The sequence below is a fragment of the Notothenia rossii genome (genome assembly GCF_949606895.1).
Source record: "Notothenia rossii genome assembly, chromosome: 8".
Classification (NCBI taxonomy): Eukaryota; Metazoa; Chordata; class Actinopteri; order Perciformes; family Nototheniidae; genus Notothenia; species Notothenia rossii.
Window position 1 is genome coordinate 63,281,993 of NC_136906.1, and position 22,244 is coordinate 63,304,236.

The 22,244-nt window shown below is 39.9% G+C and overlaps 1 protein-coding gene across 18 annotated transcripts in view; it reads right to left on the reverse strand.

Annotated features, from left to right (window-relative positions):
* Positions 1-22,244, reverse strand: part of epb41l2 (erythrocyte membrane protein band 4.1 like 2) — a 56,728-nt gene extending 34,484 nt beyond the window's left edge. For 17 of the 18 annotated variants that reach the window (XM_079644686.1, XM_079644685.1, XM_079644680.1 and 14 more), the window contains exons 1-4: positions 22,088-22,244; positions 7,495-7,709; positions 6,718-6,900; positions 5,261-5,521 (exon numbers count right to left, since the gene is read on the reverse strand). In XM_079644686.1, the coding sequence (XP_079500812.1) occupies positions 5,261-5,521; positions 6,718-6,900; positions 7,495-7,695 (645 nt within the window). In that variant the 5' untranslated portion in view covers positions 7,696-7,709; positions 22,088-22,244. Of the gene's footprint in view, positions 1-5,260; positions 5,522-6,717; positions 6,901-7,494; positions 7,710-11,697; positions 11,945-22,087 lie in introns of those variants that run through there. The other variant, XM_079644687.1, reaches the window with a different exon arrangement.

Below are 22,244 nucleotides of genomic sequence, written 5' to 3' on the forward strand. Positions count from 1 at the left end.
TGTGAGTTCACCGAGCCCAATTGCATTCTTATGTGATGATGTTATCCCATAGTAGCTGTTTAATTGTATTGAGAGCAGTTTTGAAACCTGAACTCACTGTATACATGGAGCTGTTTTGACCTGTTGGATAATCACAGCCTGATGAAACTTTACAATCACAAACTCGAGACAAAGCACATACAGAGAGGGAATTGCTTTCGTAATTATATTTACAATAAGGGGGATTCTGAGCAGTTTACAGAACTGAAAAGTTTACCCCCAATCACAGAAATTAGATGTCTTGCAGAAGTCTTCACATTTTTGTAAGTTCTTGATACAAAATCCCAGCATAATATTTTCTGTGGGTTCTTCTCAGATTCTTGGTGTCTTAATGTCCTTAATGTCTTAATTTGATCCAATCAAATTGTTACATTTGTTAACTAATCTATATAATAAAACTGCATCTACTCAAAAATGGCTAAAACTAATTACTAGACATAATTAAGAATGGGAATGACCATCACATACCTTCATTGTAATATTATAAGCCTTTATGCAATTGTACAGCTTTTTTAAATAATCTTTATTTCTATATGTATGTCTCGAACAAGTTGACACAAAGTGCTGTATCTCAAGATAAACTTCAGAGTCTCAGCTTCCTGATAATGTTCACCACATCTATGCCAAAATGGTGCGGGAATGGTAAAAGAGGTCAAACACTACTTCGCATTCTACAGCTTGTATCCCTGGCAACATTCATTCCTGACATCACCAGTACCAAACTGCTTGACTTGTGAAATTCAGTGATGGTGTAAGAGCTAGAGAGATGCCGTGCTTGTCCGCATTTTGTTTATCAGTGAGGCAGTAAAGGCCCCTCTGTGTCAAACCCAAAGTAAGTGCACCTAATATACACAAACACTACTTGACTCATGTCTGAAACCTAATGAATTCTATGAAGAGCTACTTAACCGTGTGACACCCAAATCCTGCTGAAAGCAATACTAATGACATTCTTAGAAACAGCATTAAGACCATGTGACACTAAGACTCCCATTTGAAAACACACACTGTTAAAAAGAGGCAGAAAAAAGTCTGGACAAGATTAAGTTATTACATTGGAATACATTTTATGCCATCATCGGAGGACAGATGGATGATAGAAGAATGGACACGGAAAGTGTGTGTGAGAGTGCGTGTGTGTTTGGTATTGTGTGTGTTGGAGGCCTGCTGGGCAAAACATAAAATGTAATCTCTGGAATGCATTGTGCATCTCTCCCTCTAACTATGCCAGTGTGTTGAGAGATAGAGATAGATGGATGTGGATAGATGGGTGTGAGTGTGTGTGTGCATGTGTATGCGTGTGTGTGTGTGTGTGTGTGCGTGCGTGTGTACTCCAGGACAATAGCAGTTAGTCGCAGTATCAGCGTTTTCTGTTTGGGAGACAAAGCAGCTACTGTTCAAACGACCGTGGACACTGTTGGGCGTTGGCACGCTGCAGATTAGGGAAAAAAAATTCTCGGGTAAAGTTGCCAGTTGAAATCCCTAAAAGCCCAACACAGTTATAGACAAATTGCCCACTATTCTTTCGCAGGGCCATTGAATTAGACCCTTAACTTCTACAAGCTCCTTGACTCTGGGTATTCCTGGTATCTCCCCTTGTGAGTGAGTGTGGGAATGTGAGGAGGGGGTATTGCTAGAAACAAATAGAATACTGCTTGGGAAACAGACATTTTTAAACACAACTATGGTAGTAACGAGAAAAACTCAAGATGTGAAGTTGGTTCAATTCCATAGCTAAAACATTTTTGGTTCCCCAGCTTTTTGTATTGTTTCTCAAGCTATGACATTAGCACCTGATGGCTCCGTATGAGTATATGCGAGAGTGTGTGTAGAGGAGTCTGGGGCACGTGCTTGTTAGGGAGCAGCAGACACAGAAAACTAATCCGGTGGGACCCCCATAATCTGCCAGGTTTGTGTGTGTGTGTGTGTGTGTGTGTGTGTGTGTGTGTGTGTGTGTGTGTGTGTGTGTGTGTGTGTGTGTGTGTGTGTGTGTGTGTGTGTGTGTGTGTGTGTGTGTGTGTGTGCGTGCGTGTGCGTGTATGTGTGTGTGTGTGTGTGTGTTCTGGTCACCAGACAAGCCCCCGTAGCGTGCTCTGCTTTACTCTGCATTTATCCCCTAAACCACGCCTTAAACTATGTGGTGCTTCTGCCGTGGCTGCACTTTGAGGCAGAAAGTTGAAGATCCCCACGCTCAAAATCACACACACACTCACAAACACAACAGATCTGATCCTATTAGCGATCACATCATTGACACGCTGCCACTCACATGTGGCCGACATGACTAGCAAGAGAACTCACACGGAGAATGTGTCAATCATTTCTGAGACAACAACGACAACAACTTGTTGATGCTTCCATTATCATGTTAATCAATGCCCAATCAGTCAGACTTACACTGAGGCTACATCACATGCAGAAATAACAGGGTCTTCCTTTTTGCACACAAGCAGTTTTTGGGCACCACTTAGGCCAAATGGTTGTAAAACTAAATGTTGATAACAACGAGTTAAACGACTTCCCAGATCTAACAGATGTAGTCCACAGTAGACTTCTTTAGTAAGTTTAGTCTTTACACTTTTAGATGTTTTTTTATTTCTGTATTGTCTGATCTAGCTTTTCCACATTTTTCTAAACGGTTACTGTATGTCAAGAATAAAATGGTCTAAAATGAATGTAATATTTAAATTGTAAAATGTAAGATTATCTAAATAAATAAAATAAGGATATTAATAGGGAATATTTTATCTTTCTTTTCCAGGAAAAGTGGAGAATAACATACACATTCTGCAATGGTGCACACGTCAACCATGACACATTGGTTTGACCGCATGTGATCAGAACAGAACTAGGGAAGGCAAGTTTATTTATAAAGCACCTTTCAACACAAGGCAATTTCAAAGTGCTTTACAAAAAATGAAAGACATTAAGAAAATGGCATTTAAAATCAGTTTAAAAGAGTTTCAAAAGAAAAGAAAAGAAACATTAAAAGAAAAAATACATGGATAAAAGTTACAGTGCAGTTTAAGATGTGAATAGTTCAATTAAAAGCAGCAGCAAAAAGAAAAGTCTTCAGCCTGGATTCAAAAGTAGTCAGAGTTGCAGCGGACCTGCAGGTTTCTGGGAGTTTGAACCAGATGTTTGGAGCATAATAACTGAACTCTGCTTCTCCATGTTTAGTTCTGACTCTGGGGACAGAAAGCTGACCAGTCCCTGAAGACCTGAGAGATCTGGATGGTTCATAATTTAGCAGGAGGTCAGAAATGTATTTTAGGCCTAAACCATTCAGTGCTTTATAAACCAGCAGCAGTATTTTGAATTATATTCTTTGACACACAGGAAGCCAGTGTAAAGACTTCAGAACTGGAGTGATGTGATCCACTCTCTTAATGTCAGTGAGGACTCGAGCAGCGGTGTTCTGAATCAGCTGAAGCTTTCTAATAGATTTTTTAGTGAGACCTGTGAAGACACCATTACAGTAGTCCAGTCTACTGAAGATAAAAGCATGGACAAGTCATTGATTTGTTCAATGCACTTACTCAGTGTTAGAATTGGAGCATAGTCCCCTGGTGCAATTGTTACGTAAATGTGTGTGTCATCCGCATAGCTATGGTAACTTATTTTGTTGTTTTTCCTTATCTGAGCCAGTGGTAGCATGTAGACTCATGAACTAACATCCAATAATGATCTAAAAAGATAAATGTGGAAAGGCTGCTTTAACATTCTGCAACAGCAATGCAGAACAGGAATGTCAGAGTCATGTAAGGCAAGTGAATTAAAACACGTCATTATACACATTTTTTGCTGCATGATAGAAAATGAAACTCTTAGAGTTCTCATTGACCAGTGGCGAGACATCTAAATATGTTTTTTTTTATATTTTTCATTAGTTTTACCAAAATAACTTGATTTAATTGGATTTAAAATAAGATTTACAAAAAAAAAAATTGTACAAATCTGCCTATTCAGTTTCTGTTTGAATGTGAAGGGTTAAATTAAAGAAGCTCCTTCACCCGTGTCTGCGAGTTACTGTGAAGACAGGAGCTGATCGGTGGTCCTGCTGTAAATTCACAGAGGGCCCGCTATAGTAACTGAACGAGAGAGTAAGGTCAAATGACAGTACAATTGACCAATCATATCTTCCCTCTAAATGGGTGGGTTTTATTATCGCAGACTTTATGAAGTTCCGCCCGCTGTGAAGCTTTTCTTGTTTCCATAGCAACAACAACTTCCTGTCAACAGCATAAACTCGCCTTAAAAATAAAAGCATGCCAAATTACACTTAAGACATACAACTGCAACGAAAGTAACAAACACAATGCAATATCCTTTTCAATTTCAAAGAACACAAATTGGGTTATTTACAGGTGTTGTTCTGTGTGGTAGAGGGTCGCTTTCATTGATGCGCGTGGCACCCGGGCCGTTGTTTTGATATTCCGCTGAAGTATACGCTGTGACATAATAACTCTTTTTTTTTTTTTTTGAGGGTAGGGGTGGGGGTCAGAGGGCCTAGGTATGAAAGTCATGGCTCGCCACGGTCATTGACCATAACTAATATTGTAGTACATTTCTTGTGAGTGACATGCTGGCTCTGCATGCATAGTAAACCACCAATCACAATACTTTTTGATCAGTTTATGAAAGAGGAAAAAGTAGGCCTCACTAGTCATCGACCACAGGCTGAGAAATGAGCAGAAAGAAAAATGGAGCAGAAAGATTTGGTGTGTAAATAATTTGGCTACAGAACAGGCTATAGGTGTTGTTCATAGACAGGACCTTTGTTTTCTGATGTTAACTGTTAAAATAAGGATGCTCCGATCGATCGGCCGCTTCCGCTCATTTCTACCGTGTTATCATTCAAAGTTAATGTAAACTTGAATAATGTACTTCATTACACACCAGTGAATGAGCCCCATGAACTGAGTTTTAAACATCACTTTAAATGGAAGATACCCATAGGCCCCGCCCACTCGATCGGAGATCGGCCGATACTGATTCCGGCGATCGGCCCCAAAATTGGCGATCGGATCATCCCTAGTTAAAAAGGAGGTTACTTCTCTTGAGGCAATGCATGCTGAGAATCCAACTCTTCTCAATAAAACATTTAAAACGAGCTCAGAATCTGCAGATATTATCCAATAGTAAATCTTTCCCATCTTCTGTTCTCCTCCATGTTTATGCTCTACGTTACGACTATCAACAAAGAAATGTGGAGTCTTACCTCCACCTCGCAGGTGAAGTCTGTCCCGTCCAGGAGCGTCACGTGACACACCGACAGCTTCATCTTGTTCTTCCTCACCAGTCGAAGAGGAGACTGGAAAATAGATGTATGGCCCTCCTCTCCTCCTCCTTCTTCTCCCTGTGCTTCACCTTCTCCTTCCTGCTCCTTCTTCTCCTCCTCCGCTACCTCTCCTTCTTCTGTCACTGCGGTCTCCTCAGGACTTTTCTCAGCACTCTCTTCCACCTTCTCCTCCTTTGCAGGCTTGAAGGAGATAGCGATTTGCAAAGTCAAAAAAGGAGATAAATTGTGTTAAAACAGATACACACATGGTTTCCAACTGAAAAACCACTCCTTCTATACAAAAGCCACTTTTTGTTTCGTGGTGAAAGAAAAATCATATAAAATATGACCGTTTGTTCAAAACGAAGTAGGAAAGAATACTGCTATCTCTATCACTCTCCTTTTTCTAATCTGAATTTGCTCTTAGAATCTGCAGGCGTTCCTTTTGGCCTGATTAGTGAAATGTTGATGTCACTGGGTGGGCCTGGGTGGCTTAATGTGATCACTGGATGGAACAGTTTACGTGTGCACGTGTGTAAGAGGGAGAATGGCTGTGCGTGTGTGTGTCTCTCTCTCTCTCTCTCCTTGGCTGAACAACAGTTTTAAACAGATGGACTGTGCTGCTGTGAGTTTGTCAGCGTACCTTCTATTGTGTGAGATGCTATTTGACTAACAACATATCAACACTGGCTTATTGTTAAATCTAAAATTGAGAGTGTGTGTCAGCAGCAATATGTCAGACTGACAAAGGAAGACATTTGTTTAGGCAAAGTACCATTCACCAGCTTGCTGTGTGTGGTCCATTAACATCTATGATTATGTGCAACCTGTCAGCAGTGCATATTCTCATATTGACATTGGAAATCAACATTAACCCCCTTAGAACTACAATAGCCGCTTACCTATTCATTTATTTGTTTGGACAAATAAAATCTAAATAGGTGTGATTTCAATTGTTGGCAAGGTGGATTTTGTTATAGTTGGACAGAGCCAGGCTAACTGTTTCCCCCTGTTTCCATTATTTTATGCTAAGCTACGATAGCCTGCTGCTGCTTTTATCTTTATATCCAGCATACAGATATTAAAGTAGTATTAATAATCCCATTTTACATTCAAATTATTACGCATCAAGCTAAAAAAAAGTAACATTTGACCAACAAGTACAGGGTATTTTTGCTGTAAATAACTATGTTTTTGTTTTAAATATATTGGATGTTTTTGTTTAGTTTGTCATTTTGCTTCCACAGTTCTATCCATGTTGTTTAATAACCAATATTTTGGGAGAATAAATAGTGAGCGATCATGCCTCAACCAAAACTTTTATCATGTGTGATCTTGCATGCAGACTAGATGGAGACCCCTTTGTACTTATTACGTTTGCTACGTATGAGCCGTACCTCGGTGTCTTCTGCGCTGGCTGTGGAATGAGATTCTGCTTCTTTTTCCTTCACTTGGTCCGACTTTACTGCCTCGTTCTCTTCCTCTGCGTGACCGTTCACTTCTGGGACAGGCCCGTCCTCTTCCTGTGCGTCCTTGCTATCGCTTTCCCCGTTGGTTGGCTCCTCCTTGGTCGGGGAGGTCTTTGAGAGTAAGGGGAGAAAAAAACAGACATTTAAAACCCAACAAAATATAGGTGTGCCGGAATGAGTCCGTAATCCGGGAATGAGTTAGCATTGTAGAACTTCTGGGTTCTATCATCCAGATAAAATGAATGAAACAACGGTAACATAAGCTAACGAAATGTTCATGTTGTGTTTTAGGACATAACTCACGTCAGTAAATACCACACTCGTGCATTTCTGAAGCTTTTGCCTGTCTTAGAAAAGGGGTGTACCTCATTAAAAGTGAGAAAAAAGCCAACTAATCATCACACCGCCACGAGTTTGCCTTCAGTCCAGTGTTGGTGACAAGAAGCTTTGTGATTGGATGTGGTTTGTTTATGGCATTACGTTTGATATTTACTTCTGACAATTGTTTTTGTGCTTGAAAATGTCTAAAAGTGATGTGCGGAGATGATACTGCTGAACAAAAACATGAAAAGTATTTTAAAATTCTAAAATCCAATGGAAAAAGAAAACATTGTAAAGCGATCTCTTGCCATGCTATCTTCAATGAAGTAGATTTTAGAAGATAAAACCAGAGTAAAGTATAGAAGGTGTATGTAAGGGTTTTACCTGAGACTTCTGCTTCTTAAGCCATGTTGGCAGGTATCGAGCTATTCCTTTTCCCTCCTTCCCGTCTTTCTCCTTCTCCTCTCCCTCGGCGGCAGTTACTTCCGGAGCTTCTTCTGAGGCCTTCTCCGATTGGTCGGTCTCAGCCGCTGACTCCTCTGCTTTCTCCTTCACCTCTGTCTCAGAGCCCGCTTCTGTCGTCATGGTGACACGTCAACCTGCAGAGCGAGGAAGGAGAGCGATGGACAAGCATTAGATTTGAAGTATTACAGGAGAAAGAATTATAAAAACTAAGACTTTTACCAGGAATAATAAAAAAGATCTACTTTACTTGGATCTGTAATACTGTATATGCCCAAAAGGAAAATGTATTTTAAAAATAAAAGTTGTTTCCAATCTTTATTTTATACTTAGTATAATGATATCACTATCTTTGGGCTACTGGTACAGTATATCACAGAGAGATGGAGAAAAATCTGACTGCTCCACTGAATTTGGCACAAATATAAATCTTTCATGGCACGCAACTTCCATTTGAGTCTGGACTATATTTTATAAATGAGCCACATGGTCTCTTTCTTTACCGAGCTATGAATGTTTCCCTTCAAATGGGAGGAGGACAGAATGGAAGATAAATACAATATATAATATATAGAACACATATATTAAATCTATTTAAGTGTTAACAGTTTTTCAATGCAGCCTTCTAGTTCACAGCTGTTTGCACCTGAGCTCATGGCGGTTTCAAACATTAGTTGTTGTTAGCTCTTTTTACACAAGAGTTGAGGATGTCATGTCACACAACGAGTTTCATCTGGGTCAGCAGCTGGTCTCACACACACACACACACACACACACACACACACACACACACACACACACACACACACACACACACACACACACACACACACACACACACACACACACACACACACACACACACACACACACACACACACACACACACACACACACACACACACACACACACACACACACACACACACACACACACACACACACACACACACACACACACACACACACACACACACACACACACACACACAGAGTGAAAGAGGGGAAATTACTCAATTCTTTGTATGAGAGTCATTGTTTTGACCCTGCAGCTGTGGTCAACACACAGACAAAAACTCTTCAAACCAAGTATCTTTGGCAGCGCTGTCCACACACACCCTCTTAACGCACATAGTCATTTGGCGTGACACTAATTTCATGATAAAACTAGTTGACCCAAATATTGGTGTTGAGGGGAGGACGAGGTCAGAATGTGCGAACCTGCCCGCTAAGGGAGTCCACCAATATACACACAGTCTGCTTTTAAGTGTTTTTGATTGAGTTTCCACACGATTGCCTTCAGGCTGAGGGTTAAGCATGATGCATACTCTATTGAGTCATTGTCATCCACTGTCCTTTCAATTCCTTCTGAATCATGTCTCTCTGGCCCTCTCCTCTAATTCCCTTATTCATTACGTCGACACACAAACACACATTGTATGGATGTTGCAATTGTACAGAGCTTTGGCAATACTGTATGTAATTATGGTCATGCTTATAAATCTATTTTAATTTAATTGAAAGAGAGAGAGAGAGAGAGAGAGAGAGAGAGAGAGAGAGAGAGAGAGAAAAAACAGGTCTCCTTAGCATGATCGGCTAATGAGGGAGGAGTGGGGAGGAGTGAGAGAGGGAGGAGTGAGAGAGAGAGGTGTGTGCAAATGTCAGACAGGCAATATAAGTGTGTTCTTTTGCAGATGAGGAGAAAAAACCCAAATACCATCGTTTTCAGGAGGGAATCTTAGTGATAAAACACAACAAACAGCAATCAGCACTAAGCCCTCTGGTTCTTAATAATGATGTTTACCTAAAATCAGGTCACAGATGCATTCTCCAGTTTAAGGATGGACACATCCGTCTCTAGGTCAGAAGATGATTGCGTTCGTTATGTTGGTGCACACTGGAATACTTTAAGGTGGATTAGCGTGACATTTGCTAAAATCATTCATGATCCCCACAGGATGAATCCTATTGACTTCATTGATTATTTTACTTTCAGTCTAGTACCAGCAGCAGGCTAAAGTTTTGAGAGAGACATTTCTTTACTTCGCAGATCACACAGTTGTTTATTTACATTTCATGGATGATTCTGAATGGCTCTGCTGACTCATCTTGGCATTGACCCAAGTGTAGTTCTGTTCTCTCACTGTAAACAGCAGTTGCATCTTTTGGGAAATATTAAACTATGGTAAGTACATGTTTTTTAAATGCTCTTTTAATGGGTTACATTTACAGAGCGACCTTTAAAGAAAAAAGGTACAAATAATATATACAAACATAGATCGAAATATTACCTATTTTGTACAAAAGCCAATGTTTCGGCAGATTCATTATTATATCAATAAACTGACATGCATTATTATATATCTTTTATTTTTTAAACGTATTTGATACCACTTAAACATTATTTACAATATTTTTGCACTATTGGAACTTTAACATGTATTCTCAATGCATTGTATAACATTTTTCAATAAAGTTGGGGATAGTTGCGTACAGTGCAGGCACGATGACACTGTTACTCAAGCTTTAAAAGAGCAATCATTTGGAAGTATTAAGAGTGTGCAGGTTTTTTTTTATCTGCGCAGGCGATCTGAATACATTATTAATCAATTTGAGCACATTCTTCTCCCTATTTATGAGGATTGGGGTCAGGCCCAATGTGCTCCTTCGACCCTTCAGTAGAGTCACCATCCATACTGCAGCTCCCCTCCTCAGGGACACCGTGTTTCTCAATGGACTAGCCAGCAGTGTATCAGAGTGTTTTGTGCGAGTTGGCATCAGAGTGCAGCTTTCTGCAAGACGTTCGTCACGGCCTCCTCTTTAAACCGGCCCCTCTGTCTGTAAAACGGGGAGCCTTGTTTACCTCCCTCACAACTTTAGAACTTACTCTCTCCTCTCTTTCTATCTTCCACTCTCCACCCCAGGGTGCCTCTTTCTCGTTTTCACTAAATCTCTGCACTCATCTCTCTCTCAATCCCTTCCTTCCGGGCCCCCATTCAATCGTCCACTCACATGATCTCCCCCTAAACCCCCTCCTCTGTCTCTCTTCTTCCCACAGTCCATTAAAACAATAGCAGTGACATTATTACATGCTCTCTCTTCATATATACATCGTAAAATAGTCTGACTAACATCTAATGCAAGTCCTTCATGGGGGATGGTAGTCATGACAGTACTTTTATATTTGACAGTACTATGCAGTGGTGGAAATTAACTAAGTACATTTACTCAATTACTGTATTCAAGTATCATTTTCATGAACTTGTCTTGAATATTTCTATCAACTACTTCTTTATACTTTTGCTCAACTACATCCCATAACATGATGTGATTATATGATCTATATATTCACAGTAGTAGAGAAAGTATTGAAACATTACTAGATTAAACAATGTTGACATGTAATTGTACAAAAATATATATTCTACCAGAATAACACACATTTTGAATAAGGAATACCTTTATATTTGATATATTTTGCTGATAATACTCGTGTATTATACTTTTTTGGTATTACTGTTGTATCAATACTTTTGATTTAAGTAAAGGATTTGAGTACTTTTTTCACCACTGGTCATGAATGGGTTAAACGTGATTTTAGCAGACCTGCGTCATAAACTCACTTCTGTATGAAAGAGGTTAACAGATGTTTTCTTGTATCATCAAGAAAGTATGTCTTTGTTTCAGGCGAGCCCTGCACTATTGCACCGTCAATTAGCAGCAGTTGTCTAAATAGAGAAAAGCCTGCAGTCATTACACACACAAACACTCACTCTCAACACCCATCTTTCTTTATACCTGTTCCTCTCACTTGGCATATCTTAAGGTATTTCCTCATCTTATCATTTGTAAACGTACATAATTGCAAGCTACATCAAAGCAGCCATCACTATATATTTTAGTTGTAGTTAGTATTCTTTAATGTTATTTGTTTGACTCGATCAGATTAGAGAGGTTTTCCCACTGTAAATTCCACCTGCTGTAAGTACACTACTAACAGCCTTAGCACATGACCGTCACAAGACACTAAATCCATCACTTTACCACCTGTTGCGTTCTGTTTGTCAAAATAAGAGTTGAATGAATGATTAAACAAACTGATGGACACCAAACTAATGTCCTTACCTATCGTTGCTTCTGTTGCGCTCTTATTCCCCGTAACTCCTTTTCTTTTGTCTCTCTTCTTTACACCACTTACCCTTCTAATAGTCCTCACTTTCTTTCACTCTTCTTCTCTCTCCTTTTGCCTACATCCACCTTACTCACTTCCCACGTCTTAGAAAATGCCTGCCCTACAAACCATCATTGCCATTTTCTCTCTCCCATCCTCCCTCTCTCGTCTCTCCCTCGGAGCTCTGCTTCCCCTCGGGACACTCGCTCACAGAAACAAGGGCAGAGAAGTGGAGGGTGGGGGGTGGGGGGGAGAGTGTGAAAGAGAGGAGCGGAGGCTCAGAGAGTGCTGGAGGAAGAGAGACAGCGAGAGGTGAAAGAAGGATGGATGAAGGAGAAAGGAGAAGGAGAGAAACCACACCTACTGTGCCAGACTGCTAATGGATGCTAGCATGGACTATGTTTCAGAAGCATCTCTACAACACAGAGTCATTAGTATCACCCCACTGGCTTCTCATCTTTTGCAATGTCATTCTTCTGAGGATAGACATCATTAGTAAAACAAAAACATATATATCAATTAAACAGAGACCTCTTAAACAATCACCAGAGAAGAAGCCATAGCCAGATATTCTATTTGGTTCAAACTGCCTGTGGCTAGAGTGCTGTCTTTTATATACACTTGTACAGATTCCCCCTATGAGTCCATGTCCTCATTTCCAAATGTAGTCTGTTTTCATCCCTCAACACGGCTTGAACTTCAGGTCTTGAGGACGAAAAAAAAAAAAGGTAAGTGACGATCAAAAATACATGTTAGGATGGTCACAACACAGAAGGTAGACCGAGCCCTAAACAAACACAGCTGTGTTTAAATAATCACGTTAATGTCTCAGAAAGCCGTCAACACTTTATTTGTAACAAATAAAATGTGAGTCAACCAAAATGTTATCATTTCCATGGTGTTTTATTTATGACACATAACTTTTTGTTTTGTAAATAATTTCACGATGTAGATATTTGTAATTCTTTTTTTTTTCAGTTCAAATTTAAAAAGGTAAAAAAAAAGGATATAAATATATCATACAAGCAAAGATTGATATAATTCTTATTTTTAACAATCCCAATTTTTCAGCCGTCAAATTAATATATAATATTAGTTACACGATTTTTAAGATACTGATAACAAATAATATGTGCGCTAATTAGGAATCTAATCATTTCCATGGTGTTTTATGTATGACACAAACATTTGAGTGTTGGAAAATAATTTCATTTTCGAAAAACTTTTTTTACAGCCAGCATTTACTTTGGAACAGATTTAATTACATTTCGAGATGATTGGGAAGGAGGTGAAGAAAGGTTTGAGCCCCGCCCCTCACACTGTCACAACCACCATCGTGCACAGACACAAGCACTAAAGCTCGGCTACTTACAACTTTATTGCCGTCTGTCTGGCTCTTTAGGGGTTGTCGTCCTAGCAACAACAACTTCCTGAACCAGCCTGAGCCCGGGAGATAACATGTTATGGAGGAACCGTCACAGGAGTGAGTGCAAAAGTCAAAAAGGTTGTTTTTGACATCTATGTTCTTTTTACCAAACGGATAAAGGGCAAATAAAAAAATACAAAAAAAATATCCATACCCGCCCACCCAACTCTTAGGGGCGGAACGGGGGCAGGGAGGGGAGGAACTGGTTTTCATGGCAACGACATTCATAGACTACAACAATAAATCCCCATGGAGACAAGAGATTACCAGAGCAAAAATACAGATTAGTGGACGAGCGCGGAAGTGACAATGGGGATTATTACCGTGCCTAAACCCATTTCAAACCACATCCAATACAGTAGATATTACAGGCAGGACATGAGGAAGTGCACCCTCCCTCCCCCCAAACCCACTTCTCGCTGAGGGACAACACCCACTGAAGACAGGGGTGCTTCCCCTAGAGCTGCTCAATTAATCTTATTTTAATTGCAATAACGATTTTTGGCTTGCAACGATTATGCAAACAATATCATTGAAATAAAACCATTATTATTATTATTATTTATTTTTTTAATGAGTTTTTCAGTTGAATTACACTTAAAATTCAGGGTAATCAACTGTTAAAAACATACTGTTCGCATTTTTTTTTTCAATAAATGGATGTTTTCAAAGTAAATGGATAATAGTTTTTAATAATCGTGATATCAATTATTGACCCAAATAATCGAGATTATGATTTTTGCCATAATCGAGAAGCCCTAGCTTCCCCATTAAATTACAAATTACATATATGTTCAAAGGATGTTGGTTTTGAACACTTAAAATGTGTAGCTATAGTTTCCACCTCGTGTCACAACAGCCCAAGAGAAGCAGAAATAACTGAAAATAATATTAAAACTTTGAGGTTGTCGTTTGTTTTACTGGATAAACCACTTCTTATATTGTTGTAATATATAGTAAAATGTTCTTGTTTTTACTCAAATATATTGCAATGGCATCAAATAAATTAAGCATTATAAATGTAATGGTCTTCATTCAGCTGAAACTAATGAATTCAAAGGAAATCCAATCCAGCAGATCATACTGGGACCTCCCGAATGTAAACAGTGACGCAACAAGCTAACAGCTTTTCAAAGTGTTTCGCCCAGCGTGGTCCAACAGCTGACGGTTACTGAGCCCCAGTTTGGTTTTCAAATAACCACACGCGTACAGGCAGAGTGCAGAATCCTAATCTGTGCTGTTCTCTTGTACGATCTGCCCATCTGTCACGCAATGACCAAGACACACACACAGATGCCAAACACACACACACACACAAACGCATTCCAAAGCATGTAAACACACACAAGCGAAACTAATGATAACCACATCAGATATGGGATTGTAATTCGTGCATTTATACACACAGGATGTTGGTGTGAACATTTTCAACATGTCTGTCTGTCCCTACACTGCACTCTGACCCTCACACTGAGGATTACACAAAGGATAATCCCTGTGTATGTTTGAGTGTCTGCCTGCCTGCCTATCTACTCATCTCTTCTCCATCGCTGTCTGTCTCTCGCAGCTACACCGAACAAAAACGTCCCCGCCCGAAAATAAAACCTACATCTTACCTTTTTGCTGCCTTCAGTTTGAGCTCATCTGAAATGAATTGTCACCTCGTGGTGTTTAAATGACCAATACTATGTGATTACTTTTGTACCGTATCATTACTGTCAGCTCATAACTGCTATTGTCACCTCCAAAATAATGTCAAGAAAATGACTTTTTACTCTCAAGAAAATGTGAGGATGCTCCAATCTTTATATATGCTACATTAACGAATATTCATGACTTTACAGGTAACTTACTTTACTGGCTCTACATCATTTAACTTTGTTAGCATGTCCTAAAATGACAATGCTATGCCTTATTTTGCACCACATTAGCATTTTTATAATGCTAAGGTACAAATAAACATAGTTTTTTGCATTACTGTGAAAACATGTGATGTGAATCTGCGGAAATTGTAGGCGACAGAATGGTGAAAAACGAAAGCATATTTTATAAACCCTATCTTGTAACGTTTAAGTATCTCTCTTTCTGTGCGTATGCGTGTGTGTCTGCGTGTGTGTGTGTGTGTGTGTGTGTGTGTGTGTGTGTGTGTGTGTGTGTGTGTGTGTGTGTGTGTGTGTGTGTGTGACAATAATGGGTAAGCTCATAACTACCATTGTTAGCAACTAAACACCCCTATTCAGCGATTAAAGCAGTCAGGCGCAACTGCCCTGTCTCTGTGAATGTGTGAATGACTGTGTGCGGGTGAGAGTATGGGCAGGTCACAGGAGTGCATGAGAGGAGATACTGTTTGCTGTGTGTATGTGAGAGAGAAAGAGGGAGTGAGAAAGACGGGAAAGAAGAGAGGCATTAGCTGAGAAGAGAGAAAGAGGAAGCGAGTGAAAGAAGAAACAAAGACGGCGAATCTCGTGGTGAAAACGTGTCGCTCGGCGTGGTCTCTCGAGTACCAGAGACAGCCGTGGGTTTGGTGTTACTATGACAACGCACATCCCATAGAGGGTGATAACAACAGGTGCCACGGCAAAACAAATGACTTAATTGGCATCGTGGCTCCTTACTACAGCTGCCAAGAGGCAACTTGATAGACACGACGCTAGGGAATAGCATCCTCAGGCTAGGGCGGGGCAATGTTTTGATATCACATATATGTAATGAGTAAAACAAAAAATCATCTTGTGGTGTCTTTTCTAAGTCTTAAAGGCTTCATTATAGTAAAGTGATGTACTGTTCTGAAACAACAAAACAGTTAAAGCTATTCTATTGTTTTCATTTAGCCACTTAAATCAACATTACTGATGATTATACATCAACATCTCATTGTGTGAATGTTAGGGTTAATAAGTACCAATAGTCTTAAAGTTCTTTACAATATCAATATCAAGAATTTGGTTAAAAATATTGAAGAAATGTATTTTCTCCACGTCACTTAACCCTAGCTCTGGCGCAGATGGATTTAATTTAAAATTGGACTACGCATGGTATCTTGATATCATGTTTACCTTCATTATCCAGCCCAGCGTTTGTCTTGCCGTCATTGGCGTCCAAAAAAATAAATAATTCGAGAGAAGATCGAGAGTTTTAAATCGCTTGAAATTACGAAAAATAAAAAGGACAAGGACATCCCTCTGTCCCATCACTAATACGTAAAGAGATAGTATCTATAAGGGACGGCTTAATTCAAAATTCAAGTCACGTGTCAAGACGTGACGTCACGCACGATCTCGGGGTGGACGCCCTCTCAGCCCTGGTCTGGCGGAAACACTGATCCAGTAACAGTGGATAAACTGCAACAAGCATTAAGCATGGTCAGCAGCACTTGTTCTTTAAAGACAATTAAAGCCCTCCACACGCAGAACTGCCTGACATTAATTTTCTAAATATTACCCTTGACCCTCAACTCTAAAATTAGACAGCCCCCTTGTGAACGCAGTGAGATGTCCTCGTTTCTAGGACATCATCCTGTTTTCCCAATTGCCGTGAGGAGAGGACTCCTAAAGTCCAGACGCACACTCACACGTCACCAAATGAAATATGTTGCAGCAACTGGCTCTTCCCATTAGGTCAATACAGGACCAGACAGATTATTTAAACCCCCAGTATCAGCTAAACCCAGACCGCCAACCTCTGACCCCAAACCAGGAAACAGGAAGTGCGGCAAAGGGGGCAACTTCAAACCCCTTCTGCTGTTTCACTCGGTTAATCCTTCTCTCTATCTCCAGTTCTCATTTTTAGCCCTACATACGTCTAGTTATCTGTGTGTTTATCACAAAGAACCGGTCAAAATAAAGACAGGAAGTGACAGAGTGGAAAACATCCGTAAAGTCATGTTTATTATCAATCTGAACAAGTACAATTCACATATGTCCCACCCCCTCTCCTTGTATTCCAACTGGGGTAACTTGATAGTTATTCTCAGTTTCGAGCTGTGGGAAACACCGTCTATTGACCCTCAAATCTGCCACCCCCCCTCAACATACAAACACAAAGTTCACAGGGTACTTTACACCCTTTCCAAGATATTTTTCCAAACGTCTGAGTCTCTCAAAGGCTACTAATGAGAAGAAGTTAGTTGCTCTGCACTCCCTCTCACCCTCGTAATCCCCAGACACTCCTCTCCTCTCACTTCCGTTTCCTCCCCTCATCCCTTCCTCTTTGCCCTGGTATCCCCTCTTCTCTGTGCTCCCCAATTATTCTCCTCTCAAGCCTTCCCCTGTTATTGTGACACTCCAATGAATGGTTGACACATAATGAATACGGTAACTTAATGTTTCAAATTAATGAAACGCTAAATTAATGAATCCATCACAGTGACTTTATAATGGAGAATTTTCCCCATGTTCTATCATTCATCTAGACTAAATGATTAATCAATAATGAAAACAGTAAGTTGGAGCTTTTGGTGTTGGCTTTTAAAAGGGTTTTTTGGAGTATACAATGTTTATTCCTTTATTTTTGACATAATTATGTAGACCCATTTGTGGTGCTCTTGTCCATTGTTGTATAGATTTGGATTGCTAAGGAAAGTTGATGTTGCTAGGAGAAGTAGTTTGCTTTATCAAATTGAGAGGAATATCTTGATCTTCTGAACTTGCAAATATTTGCAAACGTACATATTTTTCAAAACATATTGGTTCTGGTTTCAATACTCATTTTCCACCCCCCCAAACAAATGTTTTGCCCACATTGTTGTGTCAAGTTTTTCCGGTGGTATCAAAGAAGGCTTCAATGTTTTTTTTATCAAAGCTAGAGATTTGACTTGCACTACTTCACAGTACAAAGACTGAGTGGGATCAGACATAAGTATTATAAAATATAGTACATTAGCAAACATTGCCTCTTGTTCCTCCCAAAGAAGTGGCATTTCAAAGATGAAGGCTCGTCCTGCTCTGTTCAGCCTCTCTGTGTGAGAATGTGACCCTATGCTGATTAATCTGTTTTTAACCACCTCTGGCCCCCTGCCAAAGCCACAGGCCCACGCTCTCTCCCTTGTTTTTTTATTCTATCGCTTCTTTCAGAGCTGGGCACTTGCTGGGGGAAAGCAGTGTGCACTCTCTTTATCCCTCTCTTGTGTAAAATGTTACCTTTCAACTCAAAGGGTTTCTTTTCTTCTCTAATAGACCCTTTAAACAACAACAATATGACTTTTAATCTTCCAAAAAAGACTTTCGCTTGTTGCTTCAACACAATTCTAATTCCTCACTTAAATGATCTTTGAATACAGTGTTCACTACCTCTTGTTTTGACATTTCAGTTTTTTTGGCATTTAGCTGACCCTCTTACCTCCCTCCCCTACGTCCTCTTCATCTCTAACCTCCTTTCACTCACCCTCTCCCCCCGCTCTCCTTCTCCCCACTGTCTCTCTAGCGGTAATAAGCTGAACATTGCATTACAGTTTCCATTCATGCGCGCCCCTCTGATCTTCTCTGCGTGAATCTGAGTCCTGTGGCGCCCGCTGGACTCGCAGAACCCTGAAAGCTAGAGGCTTGCACCCAACGGTCACGGCCCACTGCTACACTGTAGAATATGTCCACCTTTAGTAATTGTTGTGACTGATGCAATGTGGCTACAATCATGGAGGAGAGGAGCGTGTTGTATTGTGATTATAGAATTAAAACCGCCTTAATAGAGGAGAACATGGGGATACATTCTGCTAATCTACACAACTGGAAATCTTACTCAGAAAGAAACATTTGAGAGATGTTTTTTTGTTTGTATGTTTCTTTACAGTACTCTTCGCCCAATGTGGGACAGTAGGGCTATCTCTGTGTGCCTGAGTTGATGTGACGTGTTATGCCTCTGTTGAACCGACAGGGTCACACACAAACGCACACTCAGGGATGTTCCCATAGCCTTTCCGAATGGTTAAGCAATATCTCTCACTCTCTCCGTCGCTCTCACTCAGCCTCTCTTTTTCTCCCCTTGTGTCCGACTCTCACTCGCTTCCTCCATGCTTGTATGTGTTTTCCGTCATTTCTGCTTGTGGCGCTCCTTCTCTACTTTCATTTTTGTGTTGCCTTGTGAATCACCAATCTGCCCTTTAAACTCCCAAAAGGTGAGATAGACAGAAAGGTACAAATGGAGTACTGCACCTGCACAACATATCAAAAGGGAAAATAAAAGAAGCATGATTTGCTTTTACTTTCCCCTTGAGGGGAAGTGACACATGTGTGTTTTTTCATCACAGTTGAAGCACAACACCTAGGGAAGACTATTCTTAGTTATTAATACACTTGTTTAAGGTCCAAAAGTATCATCTGGTACCACTGTCACAGGGTTTTTGATCAATTCTAAAGACTTTAATTTCCATTCCTAGAGCACCCCAGTTTTGTGAAATTTGAAAGAACCATATCACAGGAAATAACTCGGATCCAAATATGACTGGAAATGAACAATGGTCATATTAAGGTTTTTTTCAAACAGATTCATGCATTCATTCTGGCTAACACAGAGTTAGTTCCATCCAGCTTTAATGAGCGGATACTAACCAGAACACCCAATTAGGGCTTCTCATTAGTGGCTTTGACAGAGCTGCCACTGTTCTACTCATCCTGAGAGTCTGAGAATGAACATGATGGTACTGATGATTACACTATAGATAAACTACACAGAGAGAGGGCCTGGCAGGAAAAACACAACAGCGTTCACTGCTGGATTTCCCTTATAGTTTACCAAACCAAGTGATTGGTCCATTAAAAGTAAACAGGTGGGTATACTCATTTTGTCCTCAATGTACAGTAACTGGTAAGCTTAGTGGATGATGACTGTTATGTAACTTGTTCAATCCTACGTACTCCCCCCCAGCTCTTAGAGAGCTTTAGGTGGTATGAGGTTTTTGCATACAGATTATAGTCTTGTCATCATATATAAAAAACCACACATGCATAAACATATGTAGGGAAAATGTCCTGTTGTGTAGTGTATGCCCATCACATCAGAATAAGTGATAACGCAAAGGTAAACAGAGGTTATGTACTTTGTCAATTGATGACAAATGGGACCGGGTGTTTGTTTTGCGCTAATTATTTTTGGGAAGCCTCCAATGCATTGGTTAAAATGAAATAAAATAAACCCTGACCATATCTGATTCTGAAGTCCCACATGTCCATGACATTGTCCCTGCCCTGAAGTCCTCCATTTCTATCTAACCCACATTCCTTCCTTTCCCAGAGGAAAAATAAATAAAAGTGGGTGGCAGGCACTAGACACATTCAACTCTGAATTGCAAATAGCACCCAGCTAGTTCATCAAGTATGTATGCATAATAAGGAGACAAATGGCTTTAGTAGTACATTTGGATTACATCTGTGGCACAACACAGACATTGATTATGTTCAGCAAAATTGAATTTTAGGATTAACAGATGTGTTAGCCAATTTCTACTGACTTTTTACACGTCAGCAGCACAATCTCAGCTCAGTCCAGTATGTTTGTCAGTTTGCATATCTGCCTGTGAACTATTTGAACTTTTGCCATCTGTCAGACAAAGTATGACTTCTCAAGGCTCTGCCTGGGAAATACACGCACATGTTAAATTCTGAATGCACACAAAGTTCAAATAGTATTAAAAGCATGAGATGAACATTCTGGAGAAAATGCGGTAAGGCAGATCCAACAATACTAAAACTTTAGAAGGTTCAAAAATCTATTTTAAACCAATAAAATCAATAATCTTCAAAAGGAATATACCGACCATGGTATGCTTTAAATCTCTTTCTTCACATGAGTTTGGACAACAGTTTAAATGGTCAACTGTGGCCTAAACTGTTCAATTAAAAATGAAAGAAAAAAGGATCCCTTTTCAGTGTTCATATGTGAATAAATTGATTATTTATCTTTTATGGATTTTTGTCAAATAAAAAGTAACAACCACCTCAGTTTTGGCTCTGATAAATTGGTATGGGTTGTCATGGCCTTAACTTTTATATACATAAAAGACTAATTGAGAATGGATATTAATAATATAACAATAGTGTCAACCATCATTTAGATTAATGTTCTTTTTTGAAATTCAAGAATTCCTTGGTTGCCACAGCCCGACCTGGGACTAAAACATATATTTGAAATCCTGAAAACAAACCAGACCGCATTTCCCAGACATCTGAGAGAACCACCTTCCAGAATGAAAGCATATGATTCCTTGTAAAACAGTTAAAGTTTTAAACCATAAAACAACGTGTTCCCCGTGATACTAACTTTACTACTGGTGGAAACACTGTTTAAACACAAGGGAACACGACGACCACAGTCGATAGAACGGCTTTAAATAAAATAATGTCGTCATTCTCAACACATGTGTGTCTTTAAACTAGAAAAACGGACGGGACGGATGTTTGAATAGTCTTCAAACGTTTAGCATCATTACCGCCAACGGTAACGTAACATAGCGGAGGGATTCACCTACACCAGGAAATACAGGCACCACTTAGCAACGTAACGAGGTCTATTCATTTTCAAAATGACTTTTTAACATGCCATTTACGCTGGTTTGGTACTAAGCGTTTCCACGCAATCTTTAATGCCACCCACATAAAACCATCCGAGCGTTATACGGCGCGGCACATGAAAGTAGTTTAGGTGATGGGGTAATGTGGAGGAAGATAGGCGCCATGAAGAACATTACATCGGAGGTATGACTGCGACTCCAGATAACGGATTTGATTGGCAAGCATGCAGTTTGCTTGACCATTTTCAAAAAACTGCTTTTGGTAATGTGTTTGTGGGTACAGGTTGTGCAGCTAGTCCTTTTAACTGCAACTAAATCGACATGTAAACCCTTTAAATACCCGACAAGCATTAAAGCAGCCGCGGTTGCTGATGTATATATCACGTGATAAAAAAAAGGTGGTCAAATTGAACGTTACCTGTTGTATTTTTCAACGATGCGTGTTGAGAACTTTTCCAAACGTGGCCTCTCACTATGTTCTCCTCCAAAAAATAACGTACGTCCCACTATCTCAGCCTGCAAAAATCTCCACTACAGTCCACACCGAAAATCTGGCTAGGGCTCAAAGCAGACGT